This window comes from Dicentrarchus labrax, unplaced genomic scaffold (genome assembly GCF_905237075.1).
Source record: "Dicentrarchus labrax unplaced genomic scaffold, dlabrax2021, whole genome shotgun sequence".
NCBI classification, from domain to species: Eukaryota; Metazoa; Chordata; class Actinopteri; family Moronidae; genus Dicentrarchus; species Dicentrarchus labrax.
Window position 1 is genome coordinate 4,659,371 of NW_026136703.1, and position 21,868 is coordinate 4,681,238.

The following is a 21,868-nucleotide window of genomic DNA, read 5'->3' on the forward strand; positions in this document are numbered from 1 at the left end:
GGTTGCAGTGCCACCAGAGTTCCACTGGGGGCGATCGCCCATGAGTGCAGAATGAATGGGAGCAGATGGAGCTAGATGGCTAAATTTGTCTCTTTCACCTGATTGTCGTTGAGAAATCTCAGATTTGATTGTAGTTTTTGCAAATTCAACATGGTTTATAGGTCGAAAGTTGAATGAACGAGTACTTGTCCTTTCGATTTTTTACAGTACGAGTTGTTGTTGCCCATAACATGCTAGCATTCTGCTAATGAACGCTGATTGGTCAGTGAAGGACTGATTACAACCAGAGATCCCGCTTGATGGCATCGTGGCATCCAAAGCGGGACCAGAATGTTAAGGCGGAGTTCTTTTTTTAACACAGCAACTTTTTTTGGGGTTGCTGGCACTTTTATCTGCCTATCATTACGTCTGTGTTGTCGATGCCTCGAGAGAAAAAGGAAGTGCAGAGCGGGGAAGCACAAAGAGACTCGAGGCTTGCCGTAAAGCAGTATCTCTGGCCTTACAATGTGTATGACGTCATTGACATTTTAAAAGACCTTTTAAAGAAAATAAGTGACTCTAAAAAAATCTAACACCCAGCAATGTGTAATTTCTTTGCATCACCTTTCGAATGCAACATTCAAATTACTAGACAAAAAATGATATCCTGAGAAAAGTGTATTTTGAGGGTATAGCTCCATAGAGCTCCATTCATTCTGCACTCATCCTGTGAACCAGAGGGGAACTGCAACAGTTCAGAACCCGGAAGTTTACAGAGAGTGGAACTTCTCTCCTTATTAGACATTCTCTGGTAACAGGCTTCAGCTTGAGCAGACGTTTTCCGCTTGGTCCTAGTGCTTGACGTGTCTCTGTTTACTATAGCGTAACATTGTTTTTGGACGGTCCCTCCGCTCATAGAACGCTTTGGCTCAGCTACGAGCCAGAGTGCTAACATTCAAAGTCAATAACATTGTGTACAAACAGTGAATATAATTTTACAGTATGTTAGGAGGGGAACTACAAACGTTCTTTTTGTTATACAGCGTTCTGATGTATAATGAACACATTTCCTTTATTCCTTGATTACTTGTTAAAGGAGACATTATTGTCTTATTATTTGTACATTTCTGTGCCCTTAGCGGACAAAAATGAAATTCCATCACTTTGAAACTGTTAATCCCTCCACACATTCCATTAAGGTCAGAGGCCATTTTATGAAAAAATCTTACAGAAATTCACCATTGAATGAATAATTAATCCGTGTACAATGATAGTTTGAGGCTTGTATAAGAATGATATATAATTTTATTTTTGTTTTGTGTCTTTTGTAGGGTTACAATAAACTTTTGTCCCTTCCTGCTGATTGATTATTGTCTTCTTCACAATCATTTATTGAGGGGAGGGTTTGGGTCACAGGTGTTTTTTATATATAGCAGGTCTAGACTGTACTCCTGTAAAATGATCACATACACAGTACACTGTGAACAAGCAACTACATGCAGTAAAAGATGCAGTTCATCACTAATTACAGAATATTTATTTCATGTACACACATTTGACTTATCTCTGTAATGAGCAAAACCTGTTTCATTGAATGACAACAGTTTCAGTGTATTGTAACGACTAAAACCAGTTCAGTCAGACAACTCACGTTTGAAATTTTATTTAGAAAGTAATGTTTATTACAGCAGTATAGCATATTTAGATTTTGGCGTCTAGGCTCCGACCTCATCACTCCCTGCAGATATGTTTACATAGAGATATTGGGGAGTGATGAGCAAATACCTTAAACCCCTAGCCGGAGCCTACAGGTGGATGCTGGGATGGTGGTGGGGCTTACAGAGCAGCAGAAGCAATACGGATGCAGGGCAACAGCAGCATTGAAAGAGCTGAGGGAGAGCTGGGAAACTGTGCAGTTTAAACAGACCGCCAGATTGGAAGGGTGCGCTTGGTTAGTGATTATGGAGTGAGGCATGTCATGTGTATGTAGCAGCACAGCTCGAGTTAACTGCCTGAACTAGCTCACAGTTTTCATTACATTAAACTATCACAATATCACACTGATGTCTTCAGACCCAGGTCCCTTTTAAACACTGTGTGTGCATCCTCAGCAAACATGTTGAGGAAACTATTCAGAGTTCTGTTGGTTGTGATCAAAGAGAGGGTCACTGCTGCTAAGATTCCAAATACTGGAATGAATCCGGACCCTCCCTCTTCTGCTGTTGATGCAGCTGTGCTTACACATTGAGAAAGCAGCTTCATGATAAGAAATGGGGTTATTTTTTTTACAGCCATTGGTAAACGGATAGCAGCTGTCAGATCCTTCAATGGCACACCTGTGCTACCAGCTAGACTCTTCAGTGATGAGCTATCAAGACCAAACCTGACTACGTATTTTGAGACAACTCCAACCATCAAAGCTACATCGACAGCAACAGAAAGCCCAGGAAGTGGTACAGCTGCACCGAGTGCAGATAGAGTAGCAAAGAGCTTTATTTGCGAATGGAAAGCCTTTTTCTTCTTGTTGATGATCTCCAGGTTGATGTTGGGCATGGCCAACAGAAGAGTGTGTACAGGAAGTTCTCTCTCTAGGGTCTCCTCTAACAGATAGAAATCATACAGGTGGAGCTCAAAGTTGGACACCAGGAAGACTAGAGGAGACTCAACACCCTGTTGCTGAAGACCTGCGGCACAAAAGGAATAAATGGTATGAAGATTACTTTTAGAAACTGGTGAAATAATTTAAATATTTAAATCACATGAATACCCAATCTGTTCTCATCTCAGGTTTGTCTTCGTCACGTCCCCTCAGCATTTCATACATATGCACAGGGTACCCTTTAGTATATGTACGGGCTGCAGAAAGCCTTTTGAACACAGTAAGCATTGTGAACTCTGTGTCAAAGTTTGGTTTAGGCAACTGGAACAACTTGACTGACTTTAGGGAACAAAACTACTTTGTTGGGTGTGACAAGTCACATAAAGTCCAGAGTTTAAGCCATCCACCCCCCCCCACCACATGCAAATGTGGACTCTTTATACTACCTCACATGGACAAGTTTACATTGAAACCATGGAATAACTTTGCTGCTTTTGTTGTGAAATTCAGACGTCCACGTTATCTTATTGTTGTAAAGTCTTTTGGTTTGAACTGTGACAAGGAGGCTTGCAAGTTTAGTTTAATGATGAAAATCCAGTTATAAATCCTACAATTATTATAAATGATTCCATAAGACCCTTACCTTGAATGCAGTTTTTTGTGTGATCGTCTTTTTCTCATCAAACTCCCTCTTACTTCTTTTCTCAGCTCGTAAATCGTTGTCAATCTTTGAGCGAACAAAGTAGAATTTTTTCTCCATCTTCTGAATCTCCTGAGCGAGTTTCACATCATTCTCTCTGAAGCAAGTGTCTGAGATGATGATGAAGAAGTCAAACTTCTCAAATCCAACATGCTCCAGGTATTTGTCAGCTGGAAACTCGGTGGTACCAACACCAGGAAGATCCCACAGAGTAACATTGGGGTAATTTGGATGGGCGTATGGTGTAACCTCTGAGGTGGTTTCATCAGTAGGGGCAGCTTCCTCATCACTGTTGTCTATGCCTCTAAAGGCATTGACAAAGGTGGATTTACCAGAGCTACCCTTTCCTGTGACGGAAATATTTAGTGGATAATTCTTCTTCTTGTCCAAATACTCCTGGATCTTTGCAACAGCTAAAGCTTGATTGTTGTTTTGTAGAGCTTCTTTAATTTCTTCAGTGAATTCAGAATGCAGTGGATTATCCATGGTGATTCTTGAATCACCTGCTATATACAATGGCTTTTTCTTTTCTTAAGTACATCTGAGTGGGTATTTATAGCATTTTGAGACTTTTAAATTCTATTAGACATACATATATAACAGAGGGATTTTGTTAACATGAAGTACCTTGAGAACGATTTAAAGGAGAGGAGCTGGTCCTATAGAGGCACCTTGGTTTCTCTTGTTGGCTACATGTAAATCATTTTTATTCTAAGTTCAATCCAATTTGTATATATCATGGTTTGCCCCGGTTGGGGCCTGTTAGGAGGATAGGTTAGATGGTTATCTGCAGTACAATGCTAGAAGAGATGTGTGCGATCTCGACAGGTTCAGTAGATCAGCATAGGGATTTAAGGCTCAGTTTAAGTTTTAGTTTTATAGTTAGACAGGGACTTTTTCTCGCTTTCTTATTTTTCTTATTTATCCTAGAAGCACAATGTCTGACACACAAAAGTCAGGCTATATTCGTTTTTTGAGTTGGAACATAAAGGGAATCCATAATCCAGTGAAGCGAAGTAGGGTGTTTGCGCATATGAAAACATTAAGAAGTGATAACATGTTTCTACAGGAGACTCACCTACGATCAAGTGAATGCACAAAGCTAAAGAAAGCTTGGATAGGGCAATTATTTTGTTCAAAAAATGTTGATGGGCACGTGGTACAGTGATTTTGATTAGAAAAGGCATCCCATTCACCCCATCACAGACTGTGTGTGACTCCAGGGGCAGATATGTTATAGTGAGGGGCAATTTGTATGGTACCCAAGTAACATTAGCTAATGTATACGGACCTAATTGGGATGTCCCACTTTTTTTTACCAACTTTATAGCAGCATTACCATATCTCAATAACAATCAGTTGATACTGGGGGGCGATTTCAACAGTGTTTTACATCCAAAACTAGACAGATCAAATCCAAGACCTAACAGTAAGATTTCAAACTCAGGTGCAGTTATCCAATCACTTATGGACACATACGCACTTTTTGACCCATGGAGGAAAAACAATCCAGCTACTAGGCAATACTCCTTCTTCTCCCCAGTTCACCACTCTTTTTCCAGGTTCGACTTCTTCCTTGTAGATAGCAGAACTCTCCCGATGGTCAAGGATAGCCAGTATAATAGCGTTGTAATTTCTGACCATGGCCCGGTACAGCTGGATATATGTTTCCCAGAGTGCATCAGACCACGCCGCACATGGCAGTTTGACCCTCTGTTGTTATCTAGAGACTCTTTTAAGAAATCTATCTAAATTTGGCTTTGGATCATCATTCTTGACCTGGATCAAAATAATATATGATGCACCCACTGCAGCTGTGTGGACCAATAGCAATATTTCTGACTATTTCCCCCTTTACAGGTCTTGTAGACATATCTGTTCGATCTAGCGGTCGAACCCCTCGCTATAGCCCTTAGAGCAGAAGAGGGTATTACCGGTATCTCCTGTGGCGCCAAAGTCCATAAAGTGGCGCTATACGCGGATGACCTGCTTTTGTATATATCCAACCCGACAGTATCGATACCAAAACTATTGTTGATGCTAGAAAACTTTACACACCTCTCAGACTACAAATTGAACTACTCAAAGAGCCTGCTTTTTCCAATTGACCGCACAAATGGAGATTATTCCAAATTTCCGTTCAAAATAGAACGTGATATGTTTACATATCTAGGAATTAAAGTTATCCATGAGATGGAGAATTTAGAGAAACACAACTTTAAGTCATTATTAGAACAAACAAAACAAGAGCTTGGGAAATGGTCAACATTACCGATCTCATTAGCAGGTTGCATTAATATAAACTTAGCACAAAAAGTAAGGAAATTTGTGTTTGGTTGATTATTTCTCTGTGGTAACAATGCTTTTTGGCAATAAATCTTATACTGTTGGAAAGCCTGTTTAGTTCCCTTTCAAATGGTGCCCCATTTGTAAGGAACATGCACTTGTGGGATGAGCAGCAGAGCTGAGTATGTGGGTGAATGAATGAAAAATCTTCTCTGCCAATGCCAAACAGCTTATTCTGCCATTGACTCGTTTGGTGTTTGGTGGATTGGATGATTGAAGTTTGAAGAAACAAGACATATTGGCAATTTACACACCATCACACTGCCTAATAAAGATGTTATTCTATCGGTGCAGCAATCAGCATAGCGTTCTCCGCGTCTTCTCCACACTTTGACCCTACGATCCAGCTGCCATAGGCAGAATCTGGACTCATCACTGAACATAACGTTCCCACACATGTTCAGGTTCCAGTGCACGTGTTGCCAACACCAGCGCAAACGGGCCTTACGGTGAAGGGCAGTCATGGCAGGACTCCTGGCAGCCCTATGAGACCGGAGATTGGCTGCGTGTAGTCTGTTCCGGATTGTCTGGCCATATCGTCCTGCAAACCATGACTGCAAATCTGTAGAAGACAGCCTACGGCACCTAAGTGCTGAGGGTGAGGAAATGGTCTTCTTGGGGTGTCGTCTTCTTGGGACACCCACTTCGCGGCCTGTCTTTGACATCCCCCATTATATGATACTTGGCCTTCAGTTTGGAGATGGTACTAGGGCTCACTCCAAATAATTCCGCAACTTGGTTTTGCGGAACACCAGCTTGAAGTTGCCCTATTGCCCCATTAGTTGCCCAATAAGATGCCAATCAGGCACCTGATTGGCAGCACCTGGGGGTACCAGAAGCTCAAAACAAGTGTCAATAGCAACAGCAAAATAACCTGTTTGGCAGTGGCAGAAAAGATTTGGCAAATTTTTCATGGGCGCAACACACATACTCAGCGCAGCTGCTTGTCCCACAAGTGCATGTTCCTTACAAATAGGGCACCATTTGAAAGGGAACTAAACAGGCTTTCCAACGGTATAAGATTTATTGCATCAAATTGGCATTAAAGGAACCGCACTAAGCTGGTTTAAGTCATATTTATCAGATCGCTCGCAGTTTGTACATGTTAACGATGAATCTTCAATAAATACTACAGTTAGTCATGGAGTTCCACAAGGTTCTGTACTTGGACCAATACTATTTACTTTATATATGCTCCCTTTAGGCAACATTATTAGGAATCACTCCATTAACTTTCACTGTTATGCAGATGATACGCAGTTATATCTATCAATCGATAGATGAAATTAATCAATTATCTAAATTACAAACATGTCTTACGGACATAAAATCCTGGATGACCTGCAATTTTCTGATGTTAAACTCAGAAAAAAACGAAATTCTTGTTCTTGGCCCCAAAAACCTTAGAGACTCATTGTCTAAAGATATAGTTACTCTAGATGGCATTAATTTGGCCTCTAGCACCACTGTCAGGAATCTTGGAGTTATCTTTGATCAGCATTTGTCATTTAACTCCCACATAAAGCAGACCTCTAGGACCGCCTTCTTTCATTTACGTAATATTAGAAAAATTAGACACATCCTATCACAGACAGATGCAGAAAAACTAATCCATGCATTTGTTACTTCAAGGCTGGATTACTGCAACTCTTTATTATCAGGTTGCCCCAATAAGTCCATTAAAACGCTCCAATTAATTCAGAATGCTGCAGCACGAGTACTGACAGGAACTAGAAAAAGAGATCACATCTCTCCTGTACTAGCTTCTCTGCATTGGCTCCCTGTAAAATGTAGAATTGAATTTAAAATCCTCTTCCTCACCTATAAAGCTCTTCATAGTCAGGCCCCTTCATATCTTAAAGAGCTCATAGTACCCTATTACCCCTCTACAACACTACGTTCTCTGAATGCTGGGCTACTTGTGGTTCCTATAGTCTCTAAAAGTAGAACAGGAGCCAGAGCCTTCAGTTACCAAGCTCCTCTCTTGTGGAACCAGCTTCCAGTTGTGGTTCGGGAGGCAGACACCCTCACCACATTCAAGAGTAGGCTTAAGACATTCCTCTTTGATAAAGCTTATAGTTAGGCCTGGATCAGGTGAGTCCTGAACCATCCCTTAGTTATGCTGCTATAGGCTTAGACTATCGGGGGATTTCCCATGGTGCACTGAGCTCCTCCCTTCCTCTCTCTTTCTGCACTCATTCATGTTCCATTTATGCATGTTACTAACTTCACTTCTTCCCCCGGAGTTCTTGTGCTTTCTCGTCTCGCAGGTTCTTGTCGATCCTGGTGGAGCCTCCTGCCATGGTCCTGCTAGATTGCCGCTGCCAATACTGTTGTTGCTATGCACCTGTCTGTCTGTCTGTCTGTCTGTCTGTCTCTCTCTCTCTCTCTCTCTCTCTCTCTCTCTCTCCACCCAACTGGTCGAGACAGACGACCACCCACCTAGAGCCGGAGGATCTGTCCTAGGTTTCTGCCTTTTAACAGGCAGTTTTTCCTTGCCCTTGTCGCCAAGTGCTTGCTCATGGTGGTACTGTTGGGTCTCTGTAATTAATGTTAAAGAGTTCGGTCTAGACCTGCTCTATTTGAAAAGTGTCCTGAGATTACTTCTGTTATGAATTGGCGCTATACAAATAAAATTGAATTGAATTGAATTGAATTGCCAAAAGCATTGTTACCACAGAGAATTAATCTACCAAACACAAATTTCCTTACTTTTTGTGCTAAGTTTGGTTAAAATGACAGTCCTACCTAGATTTCTTTATGTTTTTCAGATGATCCCCATATTTATCCCCATGAAAACATTTAAACAGCTAGATAGACTAATCTTCATTTATATGGAACAATTCTAATCCTAGGATGAAAAAAACGTACCTGGAGGTTCCTAAAGATGCTGGTGGGTTGGGATTACCTAATTTTCTTTGGTATTATTGGGCTGCTAACATAGTAAAATTAATTTATTGGATTTACAAATATGAGAGTAAGCAGGGTCCATACTGGGTTCATTTGGAACTATTATCCAACCCTCTATCAACACTCACATCATCGTTACCACACAACTGTAGTATACAGTTCACAAACCCGGTTGTTAAAGCCTCACTTAGGATATGGTTACAGTTTAGGAGACATTTTGATTTAAAGCAGTATAGCAGATATTTTCCAATAGCAAATAACCAATTCTTTCTTCCATCTGGGTTCGACAATGCATTTCAATATTGGCATAGAAACTGGTTGATATTTTTCTGTGATTTGTACCCTGTGTAGGGGTTACACTACTATTTAATTAGAAAGGCAATTAATCACTGGGGATTAATAATACACTCGTAAATGGGGCACCACCTCCGTTGTTTAGCTACTGGAATAATCCGGAGGAAATTATTCCACAGATCTAATCAAATCAATTTCAAATCAATTTATTAAATTTCAAAATCTATATTTAATCTCATATTTCTGAAGTAGAGATTTCTTTTACACGATTCATCGATTTCCCCACATCAAATCAAACCTGCACCGACGGTTATATATGTTTATTAACTAAGCTAATGCAGAGTAAATAGCATGAAATGATAATGCAAACAAACAACAACAAGTAACAGAATATGTGGACAATATATGAATTATTACTATTAGGTGATTCAGGAGCGATGGTGGATTTTGCGATGCGGCAGTAAGTTTAAAATATTATGAGAGTACATTTTAGAACTGAGAGGCCCTAATCGAAAATTATCTTAAACTTAAACGATGGGAATCAAAGCTTACAGACAGACACTAGCTCTTTTTCATGTGTGTGAATCCGGCCGTGTACCGGAGAGTCAGCCTACTTTGTTTGTAGATGGAACTTGGAAGGATTCCAGGTCCTTGGCTTTCAGCTCAACTGCAGCTTTGCATCACTGGTCCAACAGGCTGAAGGAAGTTGCGTCTCGTCCCTGGTTCCAGTGGCGATCTCTCCAAAAGGCCCAGCGCGGCGTGTGCGCTAGTGAGCGTTGGGGGCAAGGTGGCTGGAGAATAATGTCTTTATTCGGCTGGAAACGTTTATACGTCTTCTTGACTATATATATATTAAATGAAATAATATAATACAAGGATATCAATAGTCGTATAATTTATTATGTTGTGCCTATGTTAGTTAACCATTATTCTAAAATTTGCACTTACATTTGTTTTATTAAGTCAGTTTTAGCCCCATCAGATTCCACAAAGTGGAACTAACCTCCTCAATAAGCTGGTGGTGCTGGATAGGCTCTGGTTGTGCGTCTGTTGTCACCACTAGTGTTTAATGTCTGACCTACTCCCTTACTGGCAAACATGTCAGTTATTTTACAGCACTTCGCTGATCTGTGGTCAGTGCTTTTAGCTTTTTAAGCCTCTCCCTCTCTGCTCCACCTTTCCTATGGGCTGTCCATCTCACTCCATTTTTCAAGCATGTAGAACTACAGGTGAGGGATTGTTTATTTAAAAATCAAGCGCGACCCGAACCGAGCCTTTGGTCCCGACCATCGGCGGCCAGGCCACCGGGAAACGTCCCGGTTCTCCCGATGGCCAGTCCGCCGCTGACTACGACTAATAATAATAATTTAATCATTGCTTTTGGCTGCTTTTGTGTGAAGTAAACGCAACATTTTTCAACTTTCTGCTAAGATATAAGTGACTTTTTTGCAACGAAAATGCGGGGATTATGAAATCATGCAAGCCCCGCATATTTTGCGCGGAAATCGGCAATTTATGCGGCGAAAGTGCGGCGTATTTAAAGAAATGCGGCCCCCGCATAAATATGCGGACTTTGGCTGATCATGTATGGAATTATGGGATCGCATAATCGCGTTTTTCTGGAGGGACTGATGGTCCTTGGACAGGCCACGGAATCGGCCACAACCCACTCTCCCTCTAGGGTGTTCGGTTCGGGACGTGCTACTTGCTCTTTTGCTCCTCACAAGACGGTCCTGTGTGTGTGCTCAACTTCACAAGATGTGTGTCCGCTGTGTGCGCTCCCCTTTCTCTCCGCACCAGACATGTCTGGTTGCAATACGTGCCTGTTCACCTAGTTACTCAACACTTCAACATGATCATGTAAACCAGATGATGATTGCCATACAAGGCTTCCTGTTTCCAGTAGGTGGAACTGAATATTGGCATGTAAATATTTTGTACTAAAAATACAAAGCCTTAAAATTTGATCACATTATATCGTGAAGCTTGTGAGTCTTCATTGAACAGCGTGTGCGTGGTGTGGCATCAAAAGTCTTAAACATGTCACTTCCTGTTTCCAGTAGCTGGCGCTATGACTATAACTAAATACTGGCATGTAGATGTGTTCAGGCCTCAGAGCATATCAGGCTGCCAAAAATGTGATTCATTGCAGAATAAAATAACAATCCTAACAGTTGGCAGTAACAATGTAGAATAAAAGATACTGTAAGGTTCTATTTTATTGTTAATGTATAAATTGTATGTGAAAATGAAACACAGCACAGGTAGCAATTTGCCCTTTGATATTAAAATAGGAACTGTACAAGGGCAAACACAGCAAGAGTATGTAATATTTTATTTCCTGTCATTAGTCTGTGCTTTCATTCAGCTTTTCAATTTTAATTTTTCTGTTTATCAGTGTCCCTGTCACATAAACTAGTAATAGATAATAGAAAATAATTTCCCCTCCCCCTCTCTGTCACTCTGCAGCTGTCGGTATCAGCATGTTGAGGAAAGTATTGAGAGCTCTGTAGGTAGAGTAAAATAAAAAGGTGATTCCTGCCATCTGCTATCATTAATGCAACGTTACCTCCAGACAAAGACAATATCTTAATAATAAGATCTTTGCTTATTTCCTTTAGGGAAATCTCCTTAGGGAGGGACTTATGCAGACCCGATGTATATTGATGTATGCTATATTGTTAGAAATAACCTTAATTATGTTAAACTAATATTGTGCTCAGTTGGAAGAGCTGGTGACCCATGTACAGAGTTGCTGCAGCGGCCCGCGTTCGAATCTGACCTGCGGCCCTTTGCTGCATGTCATCCCCTCTCTCTCTGGCCCGCTTTACTGTCTTTCTTCAGCTGTCACTATCAAATAAAGGCAATAAAAAGGCCAAAAAAAACCTTTAATAATAATAATAATATGCAAATATATTTTACTCAACAAATGTGGTTCTGTTTTAATAATAATGTGGTTTAATACAGTGGTTCCCAACCTTTTTTCCTTGAAGCCCCCCTTGCTTGTGTCCAAGACAAGTCAGCCCCCCCAACCCCAACCCGCATACATGCACTAAATAGGTAATAAATAGCTTAGTGAATTTAAATGTGGACCAAAAATATGTTTCAATTTGGATTATACAGAGTTTTGATTATCCAATTGGGTGTGTTATTGGGATTTTATAAATTACATTTTTGTAAATAATAATTTTGGTAACCTCACAACCTCAGCAGACAAAGTTGTGCGCACCCCCTGCGACCTCTGGGGCCCGGACCCCAGGTTGGGAACCACTGGTTTAATAGACAAAAAACTGGTAACTTCAACTGGCAACCTGGAGACTAGGGCTAAACTAACCGATAAATAAATAATCACCAAAAATGGCCCCCAGCCTCAGAGGACATTAGAGCTGAGTGGATAAAGTTTATTTTTGATGGCATCATGTGTGTATTTAACTACAGACTGCTACAGAGTGATAATGGCAAATAATGAGCTAGCAACGAATGTTCAAGCTTAATGGATCAATAATGTCACAGTTCATGTTGTTCAGCCTGTGAGCATGTTCCTCAGGCTGGGGAGGTTTTTACTAATGTTGTAATATAGTGGGACAGTTGAGAGAAACTGTATGTACATTAAACCGGAGTGCACTTGTGTGTGTGTTGCTGCTGTATGTACATTTACTTGGTATATCCGGAAGGTAACAATATACAGTAGCTACATGTGAAAAAGTAATCAGTCCCTACAGAAAAACGCGATTATGCGATCCCATAAATCAATACATAATCAGCCAAGGTCCGCATATTTATGCGGGGGTAGCATTTTTTAAATACGCCGCATAAATTGCCGATTTCCCCGCAAAATATGCGGGGCTTGCATGATTTCATAATCCCCGCATTTTCGTTGCAAAAAAGTCACATATATCTTCGCAGAAAGTTGAAAAATGTTGCGTTTACTTCACACAAAAGCAGCCATTTTCCCCTGCTGCTATGGGAACGTTATGAAGTGACGTAATCAGCGACGTGAACATCAACGAAAAGCTGCAAACCCCGCGATGGATGGACGTTGAGGGAGAGGGGATGGAGGATGAGGATGGCAAATGATTGGCCAGTGTTAGAGACTATGCAGTTTTCATTTTCACAGTGGACTGTTGTAGTTTCATTCAGGAGTTGATGCAACTTTACAGATGTAAGATTGCACTTTTTTGTTACCAGTGGGTTAAATTATACTAGTTTCAAAAACCTTACAGTTGTAAGTATATTAGTAGCATGTTAATTAACCTTCTAATAAGAGACTGCACTTTGTGCATTGGAAGCACTTATTTTAACAGAAGATGTCTGTTTTGAATAGCTACCTCTGTAAAACAGGGAGCACACATTTTATTTTTTTATTTATTTATTTATTCATTTTTACAGAAGTTGTAGCATATTCCTTTTGTAAAGCTACAGAACTTGTTTGACTCATCAATGTTTTGTAAGTTTGAGCCATGTGTTTATTAAGGTCTGAAATAAAACAAGATGAGAACTTAAATATTCCCAGCACTTTCTGTGATGTAGTATGCTTGCTTATCATAGGAAGTTATAAGAAATGACTCTTTACATTAAGGTAGTAGCCTAGTGAGAACAGGGTGTTGGGGTTCTCTTTTTCATCAAACCGCAATTTTTGCAAGTTCCCGCAGTTTCATCGCATAAAATTGCATAAATATGCCGCATATTTCATCGCATTTTTTAAGAAAACGTGCCGCATAATCAAGGATTTTTGCCCGCAACAATCACAAAAAAACGCTGCATTTTTCTGGAGGGACTGAGTAATAGTCAAACTGCAGGAATTCATTTTGAGTGTTGTGTAACTTTGATAAGCACCCAGCAGCTAGCACACAGAGAGCACTGTGATAGATTTAGGTAACCTAGAAATATTATTTTTTCCACCACTGACCAATTGATAGGGTTGAAGAGTAGGTAGAATTTATTTTGTTTACTATGGCCCTAACAACGACTAAGAGCACGATTCTCAAGAGACCAGACCAAAAGTAACTTGGTACATTCCAATGGTTTTAACCAGAATGGTTACATCAGTAGCAAATAAAAGCCTGCCAACTGGGGCAGATGCTATGATGCAATGCTACTATGCAGAGTGCAGAGAGGCATAGTACTTTATTTTGGCCTGTAAAGTCTGTTTTTTCTTGCTTATGATCCCGCAACTGATATTGGGCATGGCAAGCAGCTTCTGTGAGAGATCAAATCACAATTACATAAATATACACCGATCAGCCATAACATTATGAGTAGTCAGGTGGGTGGAATATATTAGGCAGCAAGTGAACATTTTGTCCTCAAAGTTGATGTGTTAGAAGCAACTCATGGCACCATGATGCACTATGGGAAGAAGGCAAGCCAACAGAGGCAGTGTACTTTGGGTGATGTTCTGCTGGGAAACCTTGGGTCCTGCCATTCACGTGGATGTTACTTTGACACGTATCACCTACCTAAGCATTGTTGCAGACCATGTACACTCTTTCATGGAAACGGTATTTCCTGGTGGCAGAGGCTTTCAGCAGGATAATGCACCGTGCCACAAATAAAAAATGGTTCAAACCACAACGAGTTCAAGGTGTTGACTTGGCCTCCAAATTCTCCAGATTTAAATCCAATCGAACATCTGTGGGAGGTGCTGGACAAACAAGTCTGATCAATGGAGGCTCCACCTCACAAATTACAGGACTTAAAGATCTGCTGCCAACATGGGTTGTGCTTTCATTTGTCTTGCCTTAGTGCACTTCAATTGATATCTATCTAACTTTGAGCTATCTGACTATACTATAATGTTTGCATGTAAAAATAAACATTGAATAACGCAACATAATACAGTTTGCTTAATGTTCACTGAACTTTATCCCTGAATGTATTTGCACATGTTGGTGCCAGATACCACAGCACACCTTCAGAGGTCTAGTGGAGTCCATGCCTCGACTGGTCAGGACTGTTTTGGCGGCAAAAGGGGAACCTATACAGTATTAGGCAGGTGGTCATAATGTTATTGCTGATCGGTGTACTGTCTGTATAGAATATTTTAATGTTTGAAAATGCATCATTAGTGCAGGATTAAAAGCTCCATTTGTTTTCCTTGCACTCACAGTATGACAATGCTATGATTAGGATGAAAGTGAAACTCACTCCGCTCATATGCAAATAGGTGTCTACTACAACATGGAGGTCATTTGTCCAGCAACTGACGGCTCTCACAGATAAGCAGACTATAAAGAGCCAAGATTCAGCTCCCTCTTAATTCCACCAATAAAATATAGAAGAAGAAAGTAAGCAGCCAAAACTACTAGCTACTTAACCTCTGTGTGCTAGTAGCTAGCCTCAGAAGCTATGACCAGCCCATTACAATCTTGGTTGAATTAGTAGTTGGTTTCTCATTTCCCACTGCTGGCCTCTCACTTATCAGCTTGTCACTGGCCAGATAAGATCAGGAGTTGGCTGTGGTAAGGATTTTGTCGGTTATACTGCACCATATTCATCAACTCGAGTAAACTGCCACACACTGTCTGCACTCTGTCTGTGTGTCTGTGTGTGGAGCTGAGGCCTGATCTCTTTTTGGCAATAGTAACAACCCACTGCTCCGACACTGAGCAAGAAGTCAGACAAAAAAACGACATGGAGAATCCGGTCAATTGTCCATATACCCAGTGCAGACTCAGATTTCATACTACAACAACACTGTGTGCCAGAAGTCAATCGGTCAGAGGAGATTTCGAGTTGAGAAACACACCATTTTAAATCCTTTTTAAAATCCTTTTTAAAAAATGTCTTTGTGTTTAATGTTTCCTTGCTAATGTACTGAAGAACAAACTGTTCCTTCATTTTTATATAATTATATAATATATATGCTAACATTCTATAAGTAATATTTTAACATTATACCAACATTATACTATTATATTCACATTTTATTTAATTAAAGTTATAATATTATGCAAATATACTAATTTATACACTCATCCAGGTTGTAGATTTAACCAGGACCAGGATACCAGTGTACCAATAAGTTCTATTTTACATGAATTTTCCTAGTTATTGTTATAAATATTATTTAGCAACAACTTATTGGGTTGGGAGTGATTAAAAAAAAGTCCAGGGCCATTTTTCATTCCCAGTGAATGGGTGTGTTTCATGTCGCTTAATTGCAGCCACGTTTCCCTCACTTGCATCTTTTCCAAGGAAACGAGAAGAAGGAAATAAAGAACGAGGAAATATGTCTTTAGAGAAGCTGTCAGTGGGCTTTAACCGCTGTAGAGACTTTTTGTGGAGTTTGTGTCTACACATATGTGAACTATACTGATATTAATAAATATACAGTTATCAGTGCCAGAGCAGCACCCTGTTACCTGTTTAACAAACACCTGCTCATGAACAACAACCTGCATTATAGTGATGGGCAGTCACATCCCCTCAGCATTTCAAACATATACACATATAAATGAGTTCCCTTTAGTGTATGTATGAGCTGTGGAAAGACTTTTTAAATCGAGATGACTTATGTAACTTAAAACTTAAACTAATGAGACACCTGGGTGTAACTCCAGAGTTAGTTTGAGCCATTGATCCACCCTACCACCTGCAAATGTGGACTTTATCTACTTATTCTTTATTCTACGTCACCTAACGTGAACGAGTTTACATTTAAGCCATTGAATAACTTTGAAACTATTGACTGCTTTTATTGTGAAAGTCAGAGGCCCATATCATCCTGTTGTTCCAAAGACCGTTGGATTGAACTGTGACAAAGAGGCTTGCAAGTTTAGTTTCATAGGCGAGTGTCTGAGATGATGAAGAAGACCAAATAGGATATCTTATTTTCCTATGTAAGGAAATAATTTATCAATCATCAATTCATGTCTAATCTGTTGTTATAGATTTTACAAGATACACAGCTGGCACTGATTAGAGTGTAAAGACATGTAGATCTTCTTAAATGCTACTTATTCAAGTGTCTTCCTTCCTGGTGAGACTGGAACAGAGACAACCCCTTCCTGTGACTTCCTGATTAACAACATGGCCACTGTAATAACAGACCCTCTATGTTTTAAGTCTTCTATACTGGAACTCAGTCTCATAGTAAGTGACAGTTTCAACATCCAGCAGTGATGGACAGAGATTCAACCAATGCATGTTTTATTTGGTAGTTTCAATGATATCTGTTAGGAGGCTGGCTTTCAAGAAAAAGGGAACCTGGTGTGTTTTTGTCTATTATGCTTTCAATTTTATAGTCCAGAAGAAAAGAAAGCACTGAGCAACATTAATCTGTATTTTTATTTATTCATGAAGAGTTGTGATGATATTTCAATTTTAAAGAAGTTATGGTGGTTTCTATCTTTTGTAGCCACTAGTCTGCATTTGTCCACTTTATCAAATACAAACACAGTCTGACAGGTTTGTTCATATGTGCTGGTTTGAACCTGGTCTCCTGAAACACAGTGAACATACATACATGGTCCATGCAGAAACAGTGAATTAAACTGTCACAAAAGAAATTGGCTTTGTCTCTGATAATTATCTTACCAGTCATGTTAGTCTCCTGGTGCTTGATTTAGCTCATTGACCTCATCTGCCTGTTCTGTTTCCTGGTCTTTTTTAATGTCTTGTGGATCAAATTTCATGTTTCATCTTTTGATAATTATTTAATTTTTCTATACATAAAATAAACAAGTGTCTGTTACACTTATTACATTTATTTGATGTTGTTGAGCACTGAAACCACTGAAGGCCATATCAACAATAACAAATGGTGACTGACAGATTTAAATGTTGATGAGGTTTGAATCTGACTTTTAATGCAGAGTTTTGCAAATTAGTGTGAAGACAATTTTTTAGTGAGATATGAGAAAAGTCAGAACCGGTTCAGGTTACTTTATTTGTATCCACAGGTATAGATTTGGTTCCAATCCACTATGTATGGAAGAATTAATTACATTCATGAGAACAGATATTTAATAATCATTAACTCATTCAAGTGTACATGTCACTGAAGACTGAATGTAAAGACAACATAGCTACTGTATGTCCATGTCTGTAGATGGTACTGAAGGAACAAGAAAATGTGTGTTTGTCCAAATGTATGACATGGAGAATTCATTTGTGAAAAAATTGTAATGTAATGACAACTTAGCTCATATCAGTTAATTTCAATGAACATATTTATTTTGATTTCAAAGCCTTCCTTTCAATCCGATGGAAACAGTATTAAGACAGTAAGCATCACAAAAATAATGCAGAAGCTCATTTGCATACTACGCTAACAGTTTTAATTATTATGATATCACACTGAGGTGTTCAAACCCAGAGCCTTTGTGAACACCCTGTGTGCATCCTCAGCAAGCATGTTGAGGAAAGTACTGAGAGCTCTGTAGGTGGAGATGAAAGAGAAGGTCATCGCTAGTGGGATTCCAATTAATGGAATAAATCTGGACCCTTCCTCTGCTGCCATTAATGCAACTTCACCTGCAGACAAAGACAATACCTTGATAACAAGATCTTGGCTTATTTCCTTTGCAGCCAGTGGTGATTTCATCACTTCTTTAAGATCATCCAAAGGCACACGAGCTGTACGAGCAAGATTCTCAAGTGACTCACAATCAAGGCCAAAAGTAACTTGGTACATTCTGATGGTTTTAGCCAGAATGGTTACATCAGTAGCAAAAGAAAGCCCAGCAACTGGGGCAGATGCTATGAGTGCAGATACAGAGGCATGGTACTTTATTTTGGCCTGTAAAGCCTCTTTCTTCTTGTTGATGATCTCCAGGTTGATGTTGGGCATGGCCAACAGCAGAACATTCCTCTTGTGTGCAAGAAGTTCTCTCTCTAGGGTCTCCTCTAACTGATGGAAATCATACAGGTGGAGCTCAAAGCACGACACCAGGAAGACTTGTGGAGAGTTCACACCTTCATCTTGAAGACCTGTGTCATAAAAGGAGTTTGATGTGTTCAACATAATATAGTCAAATCCCAATGACATAAATACTGTCTATATATATATTTTATTTGTTTTATTTTTCTTTGCACTCAAGTATGGCAATACTATAGTAAGGATAAAATTGAAATTGACATTTGTTCGTTTTTTTTTTAATTGGAATATGCACCTTGCATTTGAGTTTGAATAATGGACAGAGGTTAGGTTATGTCAAATGAAATTAAAAGGAAATGGAGGACACCATTCCACTGCTTGTGTGTCTGTTCAAGGTTGCTGTATCTGCTTGCTGCTGAGATACAGTGGAGGGAAAGTAACACATAGAGGTCATTTTGTATTTAAAAAACAGTAACTCAGCAGGGGCTTCTATACTCATGGAGAACTTTTTCTCCAATCTGAATCTGCCCAAACCTAATGACCAACAAAAGACAGTATTGAATAGACCTATAACACTGGAAGAAGAAACTGAAGCAGTTGGTGTTTTACAATCAGGAAAGGCTCCGGGTCCTGATGGCTTCAGCTCGGATTTTTATAAACGTTTTAAGCCATTGTTGGAAAAGCCTTTACTTGCCATGTTGAATCACTCCTTTGAGAAGAGAGCTCTCCCCAGAACACTTACAGAAGCGAACATTAGCCTGATTCTTAAGAAGGATAAACCAGCGGATGTATGCTCATCCTACTGACCTATCAGTCTATTAAATTTGGATTTCAAGATTTTATCTAAATACTAGCCTTAAGGCTAGAGAAAGTCCTCCCAGTTATCATTAATAATGACCAGACAGGGTTTATCACTGGAAGGAACTCATGTAATAATGTCAGAAGGTTACTCAACATTATTCAGCTGTGTCAGCAAAACAATCTTAAAGGTATGATAGTGTCACTGGATGCAGAAAAAGTGTTCGACCGTATAGAATGGGATTTTTTGTTTTTCACAATCAAGGAATTTGATTTGGGTAATGATTTTATTGAATGGGTCAAGTTGCTTTATCATAATCCACTAGGGGCTGTTATCACAAATGGTAAATGTTCTCCCTACTTTGCTCTGGGGAGGGGCACGCGTCAAGGGTGCCCCTTATCACCTTTGTTATTTGTGATCGCAATCGAGCCACTGGCAGAAGCCATTAGAACTCACTCTACTGTTCATGGTATATCGATTAATCACAGACAACATAAGATCTCCTTGTATGCTGATGATGTTTTATTGTTTATCACTCAACCGGCAATATCTATTACGTCAGTCCTTACTGTTATTAATGAGTTTAGTAATTTTTCTGGTTACAAAATAAATTTCAGTAAGTCAGAGGCCATGCCATTGGGTCAGGTGCACCACTCCCTTCCCCCTGGCTTGTCACCCTTCCGATGGGCAACAGGAGGTTTTGTTTATTTAGGTATATTTATTACTCCTCTGCTGCAAAAGATGTTTAAAGCTAATTTTCAGCCTCTGCTTAAACGCATCCACGATGACCTAGAGAGGTGGTCTTCTTTACCACTCTCGATGCTGGGAAGAATCTCTTTGATTAAGATGAATATTTTACCACGTCTGCTCTACAAATTTCAAATGATCCCAGTCCTGCTAAATAATAATACTATCATGACGGTTAATGGTTGGTTTAGATCATTTATATGGAACTGCAAAAGACCACGACTTAAATTAGCAAAATTGCAATTGCCATCTGGACAGGGAGGATTGGCAATTCCCAACATTAGGCTGTATCAAGTGGCTTCTCAATTTAGATATCTAGTAGATTGGGTACGGAACGATCCGGACCCTGTCTGGCTCGATATTGAAGCATACAATTTAGGTAAACAGTTACAATTTGCTAGTCTCTCATTTATTCTGAATCGGAATAAATTAGAGGTTGCAGATGGTAATTTCATGGTTAAATCCACACTAAAGGCTTGGGACATGATTAGGAAATGGGAAAAAAGAACTGGTGTTTTATCTCCAATTACTCCAATACAAAGAAATACAGATTTTCTTCCAGGTATGACAGATAATGGGTTTGCTCTGTGGGAGGGGAGGGGGGTGGGGTTGAAGTTAAAAAAATTTTTGTATGTGTGAACAAGATGTGACACATAATTAACAATAAAGATATACTTAAATAAAATAAATAAATAAATAAATAAATAAAAAAACAGTAACTCTGAAGAACACAGCCTAGAGAGCCTATCACAGCCTCTCTGTGATTTATTTACAAGTCCAGTCTTGCTGACCATACATGTTAGTCTAGGAGTCCCTTCATTTACAGCTATTTTTCCAAAATGTATTTATTTCAACCAAACCAGTGTTGGTGATTGTTGAAAAGTGGAAAGACTAACAAAGAGTTGGTTTTTTTTTTTCTGTCCACTTTGAATGAAATTGTAATGCGAGGTAAAATGATTACTTTTGTCTATGGAGTCTGGTAGCAAACGATAGCAATATTATGGCTGTTTCTGGTTAAACAGAAGGTATAATATATAATGATGTCAGACACGTTGAATAACAATTGGAGACTGGCAGTGGAGACAACAAGCACTTTTGATTAGCTTTAAACAATATAGCAGCATTCATTAGTTGCAAATCAAGGAAATCCACTGAATATAATATTCATATTTATTAGATTAGAAATGATTACCTTGAATGCAGTTTTCCCTTGTTTGTTTAAGAGTCCTTTCTGCATTGAAATCCCTCTGACTTCTTTTCTCATCTTGTATGTTATGGTCAATCTTTGAGCGAACAAAGTAGAACTTTTTTCCCATCTTCTGAATCTCCTGAGCGAGTTTCACATCATTCTCTTTGAAGCGATCAGCTGAGATGATGATGAAGAAGTCGAACTTCTCAAATTTAACATGCTTCAGGTACTTGTCAGCTGGAAACTTGGTGGTACCAATACCAGGAAGATCCCACACAGTAACATTGGGGTAGTGTGGATGGGGGTATGGTGTGACTTCCATTGTGTGGGCTGCGTTTCATTAGTCGTTCAACATGCCCTCGGCACTTTCCCTCGGGGGAATCCCCGCCGCCATCATAAGTGTCGTTCCAATTGTCTGGAAAAGTGAACTTGGTGAGATGGACCCTCTGAGGGCTGAGGGAGTGAGTGAACAACGATGGTCACTC

The 21,868-nt window shown here is 39.7% G+C and overlaps 2 protein-coding genes across 3 annotated transcripts in view; both read right to left on the reverse strand.

Annotated features, from left to right (window-relative positions):
- Positions 1-2,015: 2,015 nt before the first annotated feature.
- Positions 2,016-21,868, reverse strand: part of LOC127359589 (interferon-inducible GTPase 5-like) — a 113,341-nt gene continuing 93,488 nt past the window's right edge. For both annotated transcript variants that reach the window (XM_051393533.1, XM_051393543.1), the window contains exon 4: positions 2,016-2,362. In XM_051393533.1, coding sequence (XP_051249493.1) covers positions 2,035-2,362 — 328 coding nt within the window. In that variant the 3' untranslated portion in view covers positions 2,016-2,034. The remainder of the gene's footprint in view (positions 2,363-21,868) is intronic.
- LOC127358912 (T-cell-specific guanine nucleotide triphosphate-binding protein 2-like) lies at positions 2,820-3,771 on the reverse strand. Its single transcript, XM_051392479.1, has 2 exons — positions 3,222-3,771; positions 2,820-2,846 (listed from the first exon to the last, which is right to left on the reverse strand). The coding sequence occupies exons 1-2, from the start codon at positions 3,762-3,764 to the stop codon at positions 2,820-2,822; spliced, it is 570 nt and encodes a 189-aa protein (XP_051248439.1). The 5' UTR covers positions 3,765-3,771.

Coding starts and splice junctions, on each gene's coding strand:
- LOC127358912 (XM_051392479.1), bottom strand. CDS start 3,764: ATGGATAATCCACTGCATTCTGAATTCACTGAAGAAATTAAAGAAGCT. Junction 2,847..3,221: donor CACAAAAAACTGCATTCAAG/GTAAGGGTCTTA, acceptor TGTGTTCAAAAG/GCTTTCTGCAGCCCGTACAT.